Source organism: Muscardinus avellanarius, assembly GCF_963383645.1.
Source record: "Muscardinus avellanarius genome assembly, chromosome: 15".
In the NCBI taxonomy this organism is placed as follows: domain Eukaryota; kingdom Metazoa; phylum Chordata; class Mammalia; order Rodentia; family Gliridae; genus Muscardinus; species Muscardinus avellanarius.
Genome location: NC_137801.1, coordinates 89,988,593 through 90,000,243, shown reverse-complemented (window position 1 = coordinate 90,000,243; position 11,651 = coordinate 89,988,593). Strand labels below are relative to the sequence as shown.

Below are 11,651 nucleotides of genomic sequence, written 5' to 3'. Positions count from 1 at the left end.
ATGCTGGGATTACAAGCATGCGCCACCACGCCCGGCAACACTGGGAGCTTTAGATGCTCCCTGCTCCGAAAAATCTGCCGGATCCCGCCCGGCTGATCCGCAGCGGCTCACCTCGTCTCGCTGCCCGCCACTCCTTTCTGGGGCCTGGTGAGCTGTTGAGTGCGTTGGTCTGGAGCTGTCCGGTGAGCTCGCCGCTGCTGCCGGCAGTAAGGCGCTGCTGCTGCGTCTTCTGCCATGAGGCCGGTGTATCTCCTCTCTAGCTCTGAGCTCCGTTCTGAGTTCCCCTCCTCTCTGGAGCCTGGTGCTGGAAGGAAAGATGGCGTCCGCGTGGCTCCGCACCACGGCTCCGGCTGCAGCACTGCGGTCTGGTTTCTTTCTGGTGTCTCGTTTTTCCAGCCTTCTTTTTCTCTGTCCCTTGTAATTACATTTTTTGTTTCTCTGCTGATGGTGTTTTCTGACTATGAAAGGCGCTGATTTTGTGGTAATAGAGATTGGTTGTTAGCGGGGCTCGTAAGCCCCGCTTTTCTCCGTCGCCATCTTCCCGGAAGTCCTCTAATGTTTTGTTTTAAAATTAAAAAAATTCTTCCTCTTTTCCTCCTTCCTTCTCTCTTTGTTATATGATTAATTAAAGACTAGGACACTCCTGTTTTCAAAAATGACCAAAGCATAGCCAAGTGTTTTGGTACCCGCTTGTAATCCCAGCATTGGGAGGCTGAGACAGAAGGATCACAGGCTCGCGGCCAGCCTCAGCTAGTTAGTGAGGCCTTTGCACCTCAGTGAGACCAATAAAAAATGGGGCTGGGGTCATAGCTTGGAAGTAGAATGCCCCTGGGTTCAATCCCCAGTACTGAAAAGAAAAAAAAAAAAAAAGACCAAAACAATCAAACAACTCAGTGGAAGCCATCAAAGACACGAGCGGCCGGTCAGACAGGGGAAGCAGGGATGTCCATGGCTGACGGGCAGCTAGGAAAAACCATGCCTGTGACCCCAGTACTCGGGGAGGCTGAGACAGGAGGATTACAGGTTTGAGGTCAGCCTCAGAGATTTATCGAAGACCTTGCTACAAAATGAAAAATAAAATAGGGCTGGGGGTGTAGTTCTGAAGTAAAATGCCTCTAGGCATTCAGTTCTAATGCCTTCAGTTCCAAAAGAAAAAATTAATTGTTTTGGATTGTGAGAATATGGTACGGGGAAACTGTTCCCCGGGAACCTCTCCTAGGGTCCCGGACACACTTTCCCCCAACCCATAACAAAACCCAAAACGACCAAAAACAGAAAAACGAAACGTGGATTCTTGTCCTAAGCTAAGAATAAATATGCATAGCTTGGACAGTTACTGAAGATTTAAAGAAGTTTATTAAAAGATAGAGATATAGAGACAGTCACAGCCCTGTGCCGAGAGAGATGGGCACAGGGGGGCAACCGAATGAAAAATACCAAAGGACTGCCGTTTACTGAGCGTCTTTATTTCGCCCAGTCCGCGGCAGGTCCTCTGACCTGTCCATATGCTGCTGCCCTATCTCTGGCCCGGTCTCCAGCCGGATTTGGGGCGGGAGGGGGAGCGGTCCTGTCTCCAAACGCAGGCCTCTATCTTTTATTTCCCTCCCAAGATGTGTTAAATTTTCTCCCATCCCTCAGGCCATTTCTTTTTCCTTAGAAGTGTAAAGAAACCTCTGCCCTGGCTCCAGCTTTCTTCCTCCTCTTTTAGAAATGTAAATTACAAGTCCCTCCTTCCTGCTAGCCCTGGCTTTCTTAGTATAAAAGATATATTTTTTAAATTGGAAATCTTTTCCAATACTGATACATTAATACATTTTAAAGCCTCTTCCCAATACTAGTACAGTAATAGTAATAGACAGACAAGGCTGGGGTGTGGTTTGGGGGTAGAATGTCCGTGGGTTCAATTCCCAGTACAAGGAGGGCGGAGGGCGGAGGGCGGAGGGCGGAGGGCGGAGGGCAGAGGGCGGGGTCAAGGCAGGGCTGGGGTGGCTGCTCGGGGTGGGGGGGCGCGGTCTGCTGGTCCTCACCTCCAGGGACCTGGGCCCGGCCTCTGGGGCAGGGCAGGGTGTCCAGAGGCTCTGGTGACCTTTCGTCAGGCCAGCGGCCCAGGGCGGGCGGGCCTCAGCTGGAGCCTGTGTAATAATACGCCTTCTTGTTTAACAGCAGAGCACTGCGCCGGCTACATTGTTAAGCCCTTCACTTAAGCAGGTTATTAAATGGTATTAATAAATATTTCCAGGTTGGTTTTTTTTGGTGGTACTGGAGGTGGAACCCAGGGGTGTTCTAGCTCTGAGCTGCACCCCCAGGCCTGTTTTATTCTTTGTTTTGAAGACAGGGTCTCACTGACTTGAAAAGGGCCTCACTAAGCAGCTGAGGCTGTCCGCGCACCGCGATTAGCCTTCCAAACGCTGGGATTACAGGCATACGCCACCACGTCGGGCATTTCCAGTTTTTTAAAGTACGTATATTTACAGGCATGGAAAAGCATCTGAATTGTATCTTTACCAGATGTTATGGACCTGTTCTTCAAAGGCAGCATGACGGTGACCTTCATGTGCCTCCCCGCCTTCGCCAAAGCAGCTGATGATCAGGCTCGGGGGAACACATTTCCTCACTGAGCTTGGGCAGAGTGTGTGTGTGTGTGTGTGTGTGTGTGTGTGTGTGTGTGCATGTGTGCACGTGCGTGTGTGTGTGTGCGCGGGGGGGGGGTACTGGGGACTGAACCCAGGGCCATTCCACCTCCAAACCACTCTCCAAGCCCTTTTTATTTTTTATTTTGAAACAGGGTCTCACTAAATTGCTGAGGCTGGCCTCAACCCTGCAATCCTCCAGTCTCAACCTCCCAAGGACTGGATGGCTGGCCTGTGCCGCCACACCCGGCTTCACTGTATTTGTAATTTGCATTTCTCCAACATCTAAAGATGTTTAGAACTTTTTTTTTTTTCATGGGCTTTCTTGGCCATTTGTGTGTCTTTTTCTCTGAAGCGTTGGTCAGACACTGGAGTCTGGGGCTGAGGTGGAGCTGGAGGCAGAGTAGGAGGCCCGGGCTCCCCCGCTACCCCTCCACATACACGCACTGGAGGAGCGGGGCACAGCAGTGCACACCTGTAATCTGAGCCCCTCAGGAGGCTGAGGCAGGAGGTGGCTTAAGCCAGGAGACTGAGGCCAGCTCGGGCAACCTAGGGGACTCTGTCTCAAGAAAGAAAACGTTGTGGGCTTGGGAAGGGCAGCGATTCCAGCCTGGAAGTGGTTTCTTCTGCTTTTTCTCCTTCATGCAGTAGATCAGAGCCAGGAGAAGAGCGCCCGCAGTTCATGGCGGCCTGGGTGGGGTGACTTCTCCTCTGCCCTCCCTCAGCCCCGGGGCCTTCCTTCACTCCCGGCTCACCGCCCACTTCCTGCCCCATAAATCAGCTCTGAACATTTGTCCTGAGCCAGGGACACATAAACAAGCAAACAAATAAACCAACAAGAAGCTGGCCCTGAGCGCAGCCCAGCTCAGACGATGCCCGCGGGCACCACCTCCAGCGGAGGCTCTGGAGCCACAGGAGCGCGCCCTCCTCGCTGCTCATCCTGAGAAAGCTCGGCTGTCCTGAGATTCACAGAGGCGCCAGGCCGAGGCGGCCCAGCCTGTCCCCACGGCCCAGTGTGAGGGACGAGGCGAGAGGCCAGGCATCAGCCATGCTGGAGCTTGGACTCCCGGGGTGCCCACCCGGGCCATCTCCGCACCCAGGGCAGCTTCCTGTGGCGTGATTGGAGGGGTCCCCTGGGCACTCCCACCAAACCTACCCCCTGGGCACCCACTGGGGGTGGGTTCCACCATTACCCATCTCTTCCAGTTAGGGTAGATGTTCCTCCCGCCCCCCTCCTCCACTGGGGATGGAAGCCAGGGGCTTTCTACCGCTGAGCTACACCCCAGCCTTATTTTTTATTCTTTATTTTTGAAACAGGGTCTCACTGATTTGCAAAGGGCCTCACTGAGTAGCTGAGGCTGTCCACGAACCTGTGATCCTCCTGTCTCAGCCTCCCAAGTACTGGGATTACAAGCAAGCGCCACCATGTGCGACAGACTGGCTCAATCGGGAATAATAAATCCAGCACTGAATATGGCCACTGAGTCCGCTCGAGATCGAGTTTCCCAGAAAGATGTGCAAAGGCTTTGGTGCAGTTCTGCAGCCACTTATCTGCAGTGACTTTTTTCCCTTTTTATGAAATAAACTCCTTTAAGTTCCTATTCACAGCGCTAAAAGTGGAGATTCCTCTCCAGGAAAGAATCTGACATGGACAAAAGCCTCTTGTGCAATTGACACTTTATTACAAGAACCCAAGAAAATTTATATCCTTCACCAGTGAGATTAATAGTAAAAAAAAAGAAGAGAAATGCAATCACCAGAAAACAATAGTGAAGGACATGTAAACAAAGTAAAAACATTAGCTCTGGATCTTGTGACCAGATCCAGCCCCCTGTCCTTGAGCCCCCTGCCCTTGCAGACAGGTGGCTCCAAAGAGCAAATTCCAGAAGACGCAGGCACGCCCAGGGCTTGGAGAATACAGCCTCTCATGGAATCTCCTTTAACTTTTCAGAACTTTCCATTCCTAGGGCTTAGTCCATATGGCAGGCATGGGGATATATGGCGATCCAGGGGGATGCGATGGAGGTCTCCCAGGTTTCGTCTGCATTACCTTCTAAAGTCTGAAAGCTTAAGCAAGCTCACAACACAGTTTAGCAGATAAACACCAAAAAATAACATGAAGTGTTTAGATTTAGTTGTCAGATGTACTTCTCTAGCTGCTGAGCACTTTTCCTCAAACGATAGGCTTATTAGAAGCCTATTCCTCTTTTAATAATCCATTTTCCTATCACTGGCCCTCTGCAACTTCCTTTTCTTTTCTGATTACCCTTATTCTCTCTTTCCCATTTGGGACAATCTTAGGACAAGCTCTTCTTCATACAAAAATGCTTTCTTATTCTCACCATAGTTCCTTTCTTTCACACTTACACATTTATTATATCTGTCCTTTGTTCTGACATATTCATTTCTTAGCCACATGGCATCTCCCTGTCTCGGGCAGCGCACATACTGGGTGTAAAGGTCAAGAATCTTCCTGGCCTTCGGCTCTATTGTATTGGGCAGTATTGGCTGCTCATCAACTAGGCTGCTTTGAAGTCACAAAGTTTATCTTCTCTGTATCTAGGCTGGATCACAAGGAGAGGGGTAAACAGAGGCACCGGTTGCCTCCCTTACAAGTTTTTAGGGCCAATGACTTCAGCTGACTCTTAAGGCTTTTAATATAGGTTAATGATTAGAATGAAGGTCAGAGATAGAGAGGAATTCTGTGTTTGTAATTACTGTGACTGGAATGCTTCCACAGCATCTGAATTCTGACTAGATTTTATTACCATTTGAGCAAAGCCGAGGGCGTTTAGAGGCTTAGACAAATTACTAGAAAATTTATTTTCCACGGACTCAGTTTCTCTCACAGTCCTGATCTTACATCACCGGAGCAATTCGTGTGGAAAGTTAAAAGAATCATTACCAAAAGAATAATAGTTATGAAAGAATATCTAAGAGTGGGGGAGTACTTTGGCCAGAGACAACACTTCCCCTCGGGGCTCCGCTTCCTTGAAGCTTAGCCAGTTTCCTGCGTGGGAATCACACGCAGATGCCGAGGAAGAGGCGGCAACTATGCCCAGCAAGGTATGGATTTTTTTTATGCCTGTGCTTTACTGTAAAAATAATGGCCTTGGGCAGAGCGTGTATCATCTTCATCCTCTGGTTTCGGTACCTCGGGCAAACAGAGTCATTTCCCACTGAGAAAATGAGATTTGAGGCATCTTTTGCCTTAAGTGCACCTTGTTAATTATTATTATTATTATTTTTTTTTTTTTTGGTGTGTGTGGGACACTGGAGATTGGACCCAGGAGTGTCCTGTTCTGTGCTACAACCCCACCCTTTTTGTTTTCATCTTGAATCAGGCCCAGGTTATCCCACACTAGCCTGGACCCCGGGGCCACAGGTGCGTGCTGCTGCGTCCAGCTCAGCGGGAACCTGTGCTCTCGGGTGATATTTTAAATTTCTTGCCATCACGGGCACAACAATGTCACCCGATGGAGAGAGAGGGAGAGAGAGGGAGAGAGGGAGGAGAGCAAAGGGGAACTAACTCCTTGTTCTGCAGGGTCGGCAGGCAGGCGACTCCTGACGTGGACCTGAGCGTCACAGCCCGCCCCCCACCCCGCCCCGGCCCCAACCAGAACCCGGCTCCCAGAGTCTCCTGGCAGCTGAGAAAAGAAGCTTGACTCTCAGCCCAACGCACTGCCGGTCATTTCCACTGTTGGAAGGGAGATCCTGTTTCAAAAAAAAATAAAGTGATGTGGGGCATGTTTGTAATCCCAGTACTTGCGATGCTGAGATAGGATGGGCGCAGATACATGACCAGCCCAGCAATTTAGCGAGGTCCTCTGCAATTTAGTGAGACCTTGTTTTGAAAATAAAAATAAAATAGGGGTGAAGGTATAGCTCAGAGGTAGAATGCCCCCGGGTTTAATTTCTAGTACTACACACACACACACACACACACACACACACACACACACACTGGTGTGATGGTACACACCTGTAATCCCAGTATTTGAGAGGCTGAAACAAGAGGATTGCTGGTTTGAGGCCACTCTGTTTCAAAATAAAATAATGTAAGATAAATAAGAGGCAGGCGTGGTGGTGCCTGCAATCCCAGTACTTGTGAGGCTGAGACAGGAGGATTGTAGGTTTGAGGCCAGCCTCAGCAAGGTAGCAAAGACCTTGTTTCAAAATAAAAAATAAAACAGGGTTGGGAGTGTGTAGTCCTAAGTACCAAATAAATACATAAGTACATAAACAAATAAATAGGGTTAGGGGTGTGGCTGTGAGGTAGGACCCTGTCCATGGTTCAGTTCTCAGTCCCACCCATCCACACACAGAAAGGCCGTTTCCGTGCTTGGTCCGGCACTCAGGTCTGGGCAGTGAGTGCCACACGGCTCCAGTCTTGTGCGGCTCTCTGCGCAGGTGGCCGTTCCTGCACCTGTTTGATGGAGGAGCCCGTGGTGGAAGGGGCGCGGTCATGTGACTTGGTATGGGGAATGTGACCCGGGAACGGGGATCTCACCATTTTGGGTCAAGCACCCATCCAGGGTGAGAGGCGTTTCCTGTTTATTTCTCTTGCTAAGGCTAAGTACCTGCTGGGTATTCTCTGCCTCAAAAGCTGTTTGCCTAGCATAATTTTAGATATCCAGAAACAACCCATCATAGATGCCTCCAGGACTGCCTGGGGCTTCATTTGATTAATTAATTAATAGTGGCTAATAAATACCTTGAAGTTCTTTTATTACAGAGGCCACCTAAATGCAGAGTCCTATTATAACCAGGGCTAATGAGGTTAATGGTTTAAAGAGGGGTTTAATCCGCATATAAGACTCCTCGGCCCGTGGCCGGCAGGCCCGGGTCAGCAAGGCAGGGAGCCTCTGCTGGGGTTTAAAAGCTGCCACGGAGCGCCAGTGCCGCTGAGCTCTGCTCCTTTGAGGCCAGAGACGCGGAGATCTAGCGACGGCTGGGCTGTCCAGGGCCTAGAGCCAGGCTGTAAGACGACGGCCATCGCCCTGTGAAATCTTGACCGGCAGGAAGACCTCCAGGACAGAGGGGATCCTGCCTGGGAGGCTGCAAAGCAGGTCAGTGCTGGCTCCCGGGCCTTTAACACTTTGAAGCTGCCTTTCAATGAAACTGTTACTCACCGACCTGGGGAGAGCGCGCACAGCGGCCCCCTTCTGAGTGTGCAGGGAGCCGCATAAGGCGCCCGGGCCCGCGCCAGGGTGAAGGTGGATTCAGGGGCGCTTGTGTTCAGGAGAAAGAGTGACCGCGGCTTGGAATTGGAAGACGGATAGGAATTGAAAATGACGACACGCGTTTTCTCTTTGGTGCTGGGGACTGAGCCCAGACTCATTCTCTCTCCAAGTTACTCCTCTGGCCAGATTTTATTTCTTATTTTGGAAACAGGGTCTCACTAGGTTGCTGAGAGCCTAAGTTGCCGAGGCTGGCTTTGAATCTGCGGTCCTCCCGTCTCAGCCTCCCAAGTCCTGGGATTACAAGCGGGTGCCACCACACCCAGCTGTTGGGTTTTTTTTTTTTTTTAAATCAGATTGTCTCTTTAAGACTTGTCACATTTTAAAATTAATCAGTTTCAGCTGGGTATGGTGCTTGTAACCCCAGCGCTTGGGAGGCTGAGATAGAAGGATCACAGGTTGGAGGATAGCCTCAGCAATTTAGCGAGGCTCTCAGCAACCTAGTGAGACCCGATTTCAAAACAAAAAAATATAATTTGGGCATGGTGGTGCATGTTTGTAATCCCAATACTTGGGAGGCTGAGAAAGGAGGATTGAGGTTTGCAGACAGGCTCAGCTATGAAGTGAAGCCCTTTGCAACTTAGACCCTGTTTCAAATTAAAGAATAAAAAATCAGGGTAGGGGTGTAACTCTGGGGTCGAATGCCCTGGGTTGAATCACTGGACACACACACACACACACACACACACACGGTTTCACACACACGGTTTCTCACACACATACACACACACGGTTTCACACACACGTGGTTTCACACACGGTTTCACACACACACGGTTTCACACACACATGCACACACGGTCTCTGTTACAGGCCAGCACGGTCCGGCAGGACAAGCTCTGCTGCCATGCTGCTCTCCGTGCTCCTCCTGGGCCTCGCCGTCCTCACCGGTGAGTCCTCGGCTGGCATTCCCCACTGGCCACAGGGTGCGCGTGGAAACATCCCGTGGTGCCCGAATCAGAAGGAGAAGCGATGCCAGGACGGAGGGTGGGCTTTCCTGGGAAGCCTGACGTTACTCCCTGTTGGCTCCACCATACCGAGCCCAATCTGCTGGCCAGGCAGGTATGGGGTGGGGGAGACAGGAGGATCGCAGCTCATGGCCAGCCTCAGCTACTGAGTGAGGCCCTCTGCAACTTAGTGAGACCCTGTTTCAAAATAAAAAATTAAAATAGGTCTTGGGGTAAAGTCAGAGGTAGAACACCCCTGGGTCCAATCCCTAGTACTGCAAAAATAATAAATAAATAAAAATGAAGCAGGGCATGGTGACACATGCCTTTAATCTCATTTCTTGAGAGGCTGAGACAGGAAGATTGCAGGCTAAAGGACAGCCTCAGCAAGTAGTGACACTTTCATTAACTTAGCAAGACCCTGTTTCAAAATAAAAGTGGCATGAAGCCAGGGTGTGATTTGGAGGTGGAATGCCCCTGGGTTCAATTGTCAGTACCACAGAAAAATAAAATTAATTAATTAAATAAAAATATATAGAAGCCAGGCATGGTGGCGCACGCTTGTCATCCCCGCGCTTGGGAGGCTGAGACGGGAGGATCGCGCAGGTTCACAGCCAGCCTCAGCTACTTAGTGATGCTCTCAGCAATTTAGTGAGACCCTGTTTCCAAATAAAATAGAAAATAGGTCTGGGAATATAGCCCAGAGGTAGAAAGCCCCTGGGTTCCATCCCCAGTACCACACACACACAAAAAAAAAATACATTAAGTGCTGTAAAGGGACACAGTGGCCCCCTGGAATCCCAGGTCTTGGGAGGCAGAGACAGGAGGATCCCAGGTTTGAGGCCAGTCTCAGTAAGTTAGTGAGACTCAGCAACCTAGAGAGACCTTGTTTCAAAATAAAAAGTAAAAAGTGCTGGGGATGTGACTTGGAGGTAGAATGCTCCCCCGCAAAGTAGCGCCTGAAGCAGTCTGGTCTCAGGCTTTTTGCAAATTGCGTCTGTCCCAGGCACTTCCGGGGCCTCTCCCCTGCTGCCCCGCTCCTTGGCCCCTCACCTGCACCCTCTCCTGTACCACGGCTGCTACGGGGACGTCATGGGCATGGAGACGCCCGGGGCCCGCTGCGAGGTGGACAACCTGATCAACTGCGGTGAGTGGGACCTGAGCGGCGTGGGTCCCTGCGCCCCCGGCCTCCTAGGAACTGACTCGCACCAAAGCTGAGGCCCCTAGGTGCTGCCCCTGCCCTGCACAGGCGATGCCGCTCGGCCTTGCTGCCTGAGCAGCTCACAGCATAAGCCCCTCCCGGCGCCCCTCCGCCCCTCCTTCCGTGATGGGTCTCCTGTGTTACCGCGCTGGCCTCCAGCTCCTGGGCTGCGTGATCCTCCTGCCTCCGCTGTCATCCCGGTAGCCGGGAGCACAGGCCCGTGTCGGTGGCCAACTTAGTGTGAGCCTTTTAAAGCAAAGTACGCCACAGGTACTCCCAGGACTTGGGAGGCTGAGACAGAAGGATCTCAGGTTCAAGGCCAGCCTCAGCGACTTAGCAAGCCTGGTTCAAAATAAACATTAAAACAATTCTGGGGTGTAGCTCAGAGGCAGAGTGTCCCTGGGTTCCAGCCCCAGTGCCACAAGAAAGAAAAGAGGGGAGCGAAGCAGCAAGCGTCTTGCACTGTCCCAAAGCCCCCTCGTGACGCTATCCCAGTCCTAGAGGGCCAGATGCAGAGGAACAGCAAGGCCGCCCGTAAGCACCACACACCCTCCACCTGCAGATACGGATGCTGACCTCCCCTGCCCCAGGCCCGGTGCAGGGCGCCCACCCTGGGCCCAGGCGTCTTCTCACTGCCTGGAGCAGGCACCTCCCAGGGTGTGGACCCGCCTGGGATTCTGCAGCCAGAGAGCCGCGGGGCCTTGGCGCGGCTGGCCCAAGCTGCCCGAGTGGCAGGGGCCGTGGCCAGGGCCCACTGGCAAGGGTTCCCTGCTGGGGTAAGCGGCTTCTTTTCTCCGCCCAGGGGTCCGCGGCTCTGAAATGTTCGCCGAGATGGACCTGAAGGCCATCAGGCCTTACCGGGCCCTGATCAAGGAAGTGGGGCTGCGGCTGTGCGTGGACCCCGCGGTCATCGCCGCCGTCATCTCCAGGGAGAGCCACGGAGGAGCCGTGCTGCGGCAGGGCTGGGACCACAGGGGGCTGAAGTTTGGCTTGATGCAGGTACGGAGCCCAGAGAGCGCTCCAGCCTTCCCGCCTCCCGCCAAGCTCAACCCACACTGGAATGTCGGGGTGCTTCCAGCCGGGCGCCCGGGGCTCGGTCCGGATTCTGCCAGCATCTGATCTTTAGTTTAAGGCTGACATCAGTTATTGGGTATCTTCTAGAAAGCGTTTTTGGTGGGCCATAACTATAATCCGCAACAAATAGCACATGATACACTTCTACCAGGAGACACTGACAGAGGGCCCGCCACTTTGGCTGTCATCTGGGGTTCCTAGATTGAAATTTCACGCATTAAATTCAAACACTGTGCACCACACCCTTACTGAGCCAGTGTGCTCCTTTGGGGCACGTTAGAGGATCCAAATTATCTGGATATTTGCTTTCAGGTTCTATGTTAAATCATCTGCAGAAACTCAGACTTCTCTATTTCCCAGTTAGAAACAAATTTTTATTTGAATTAACTAGATAATTACTTTTTTACTACAAATGTCTAGCCTTTGGGTGCAATTATTTTATATTATTGTGTGTGTGTAGTAATAGAGATTGAACACGAAGGCATTCTGCCTCCAAGGTACTCCTCCAGCTTGATTTTATTTCTTATTTGGAAATGAGATCTCACTAGGTTGTTGAGAG

The 11,651-nt window shown here is 51.4% G+C and overlaps 1 protein-coding gene across 1 annotated transcript in view; it reads left to right on the top strand.

Moving 5' to 3' along the window:
* Nucleotides 1-8,717: 8,717 nt before the first annotated feature.
* Nucleotides 8,718-11,651, top strand: part of LYG2 (lysozyme g2) — a gene marked incomplete at both ends in the record, with an annotated part of 4,079 nt that continues 1,145 nt past the window's right edge. Inside the window, 3 exons of the mRNA XM_080711463.1 lie at nucleotides 8,718-8,760; nucleotides 9,824-9,964; nucleotides 10,821-11,114. Of these exons, the coding sequence (XP_080567589.1) occupies nucleotides 8,718-8,760; nucleotides 9,824-9,964; nucleotides 10,821-11,114 (478 nt within the window). The remainder of the gene's footprint in view (nucleotides 8,761-9,823; nucleotides 9,965-10,820; nucleotides 11,115-11,651) is intronic.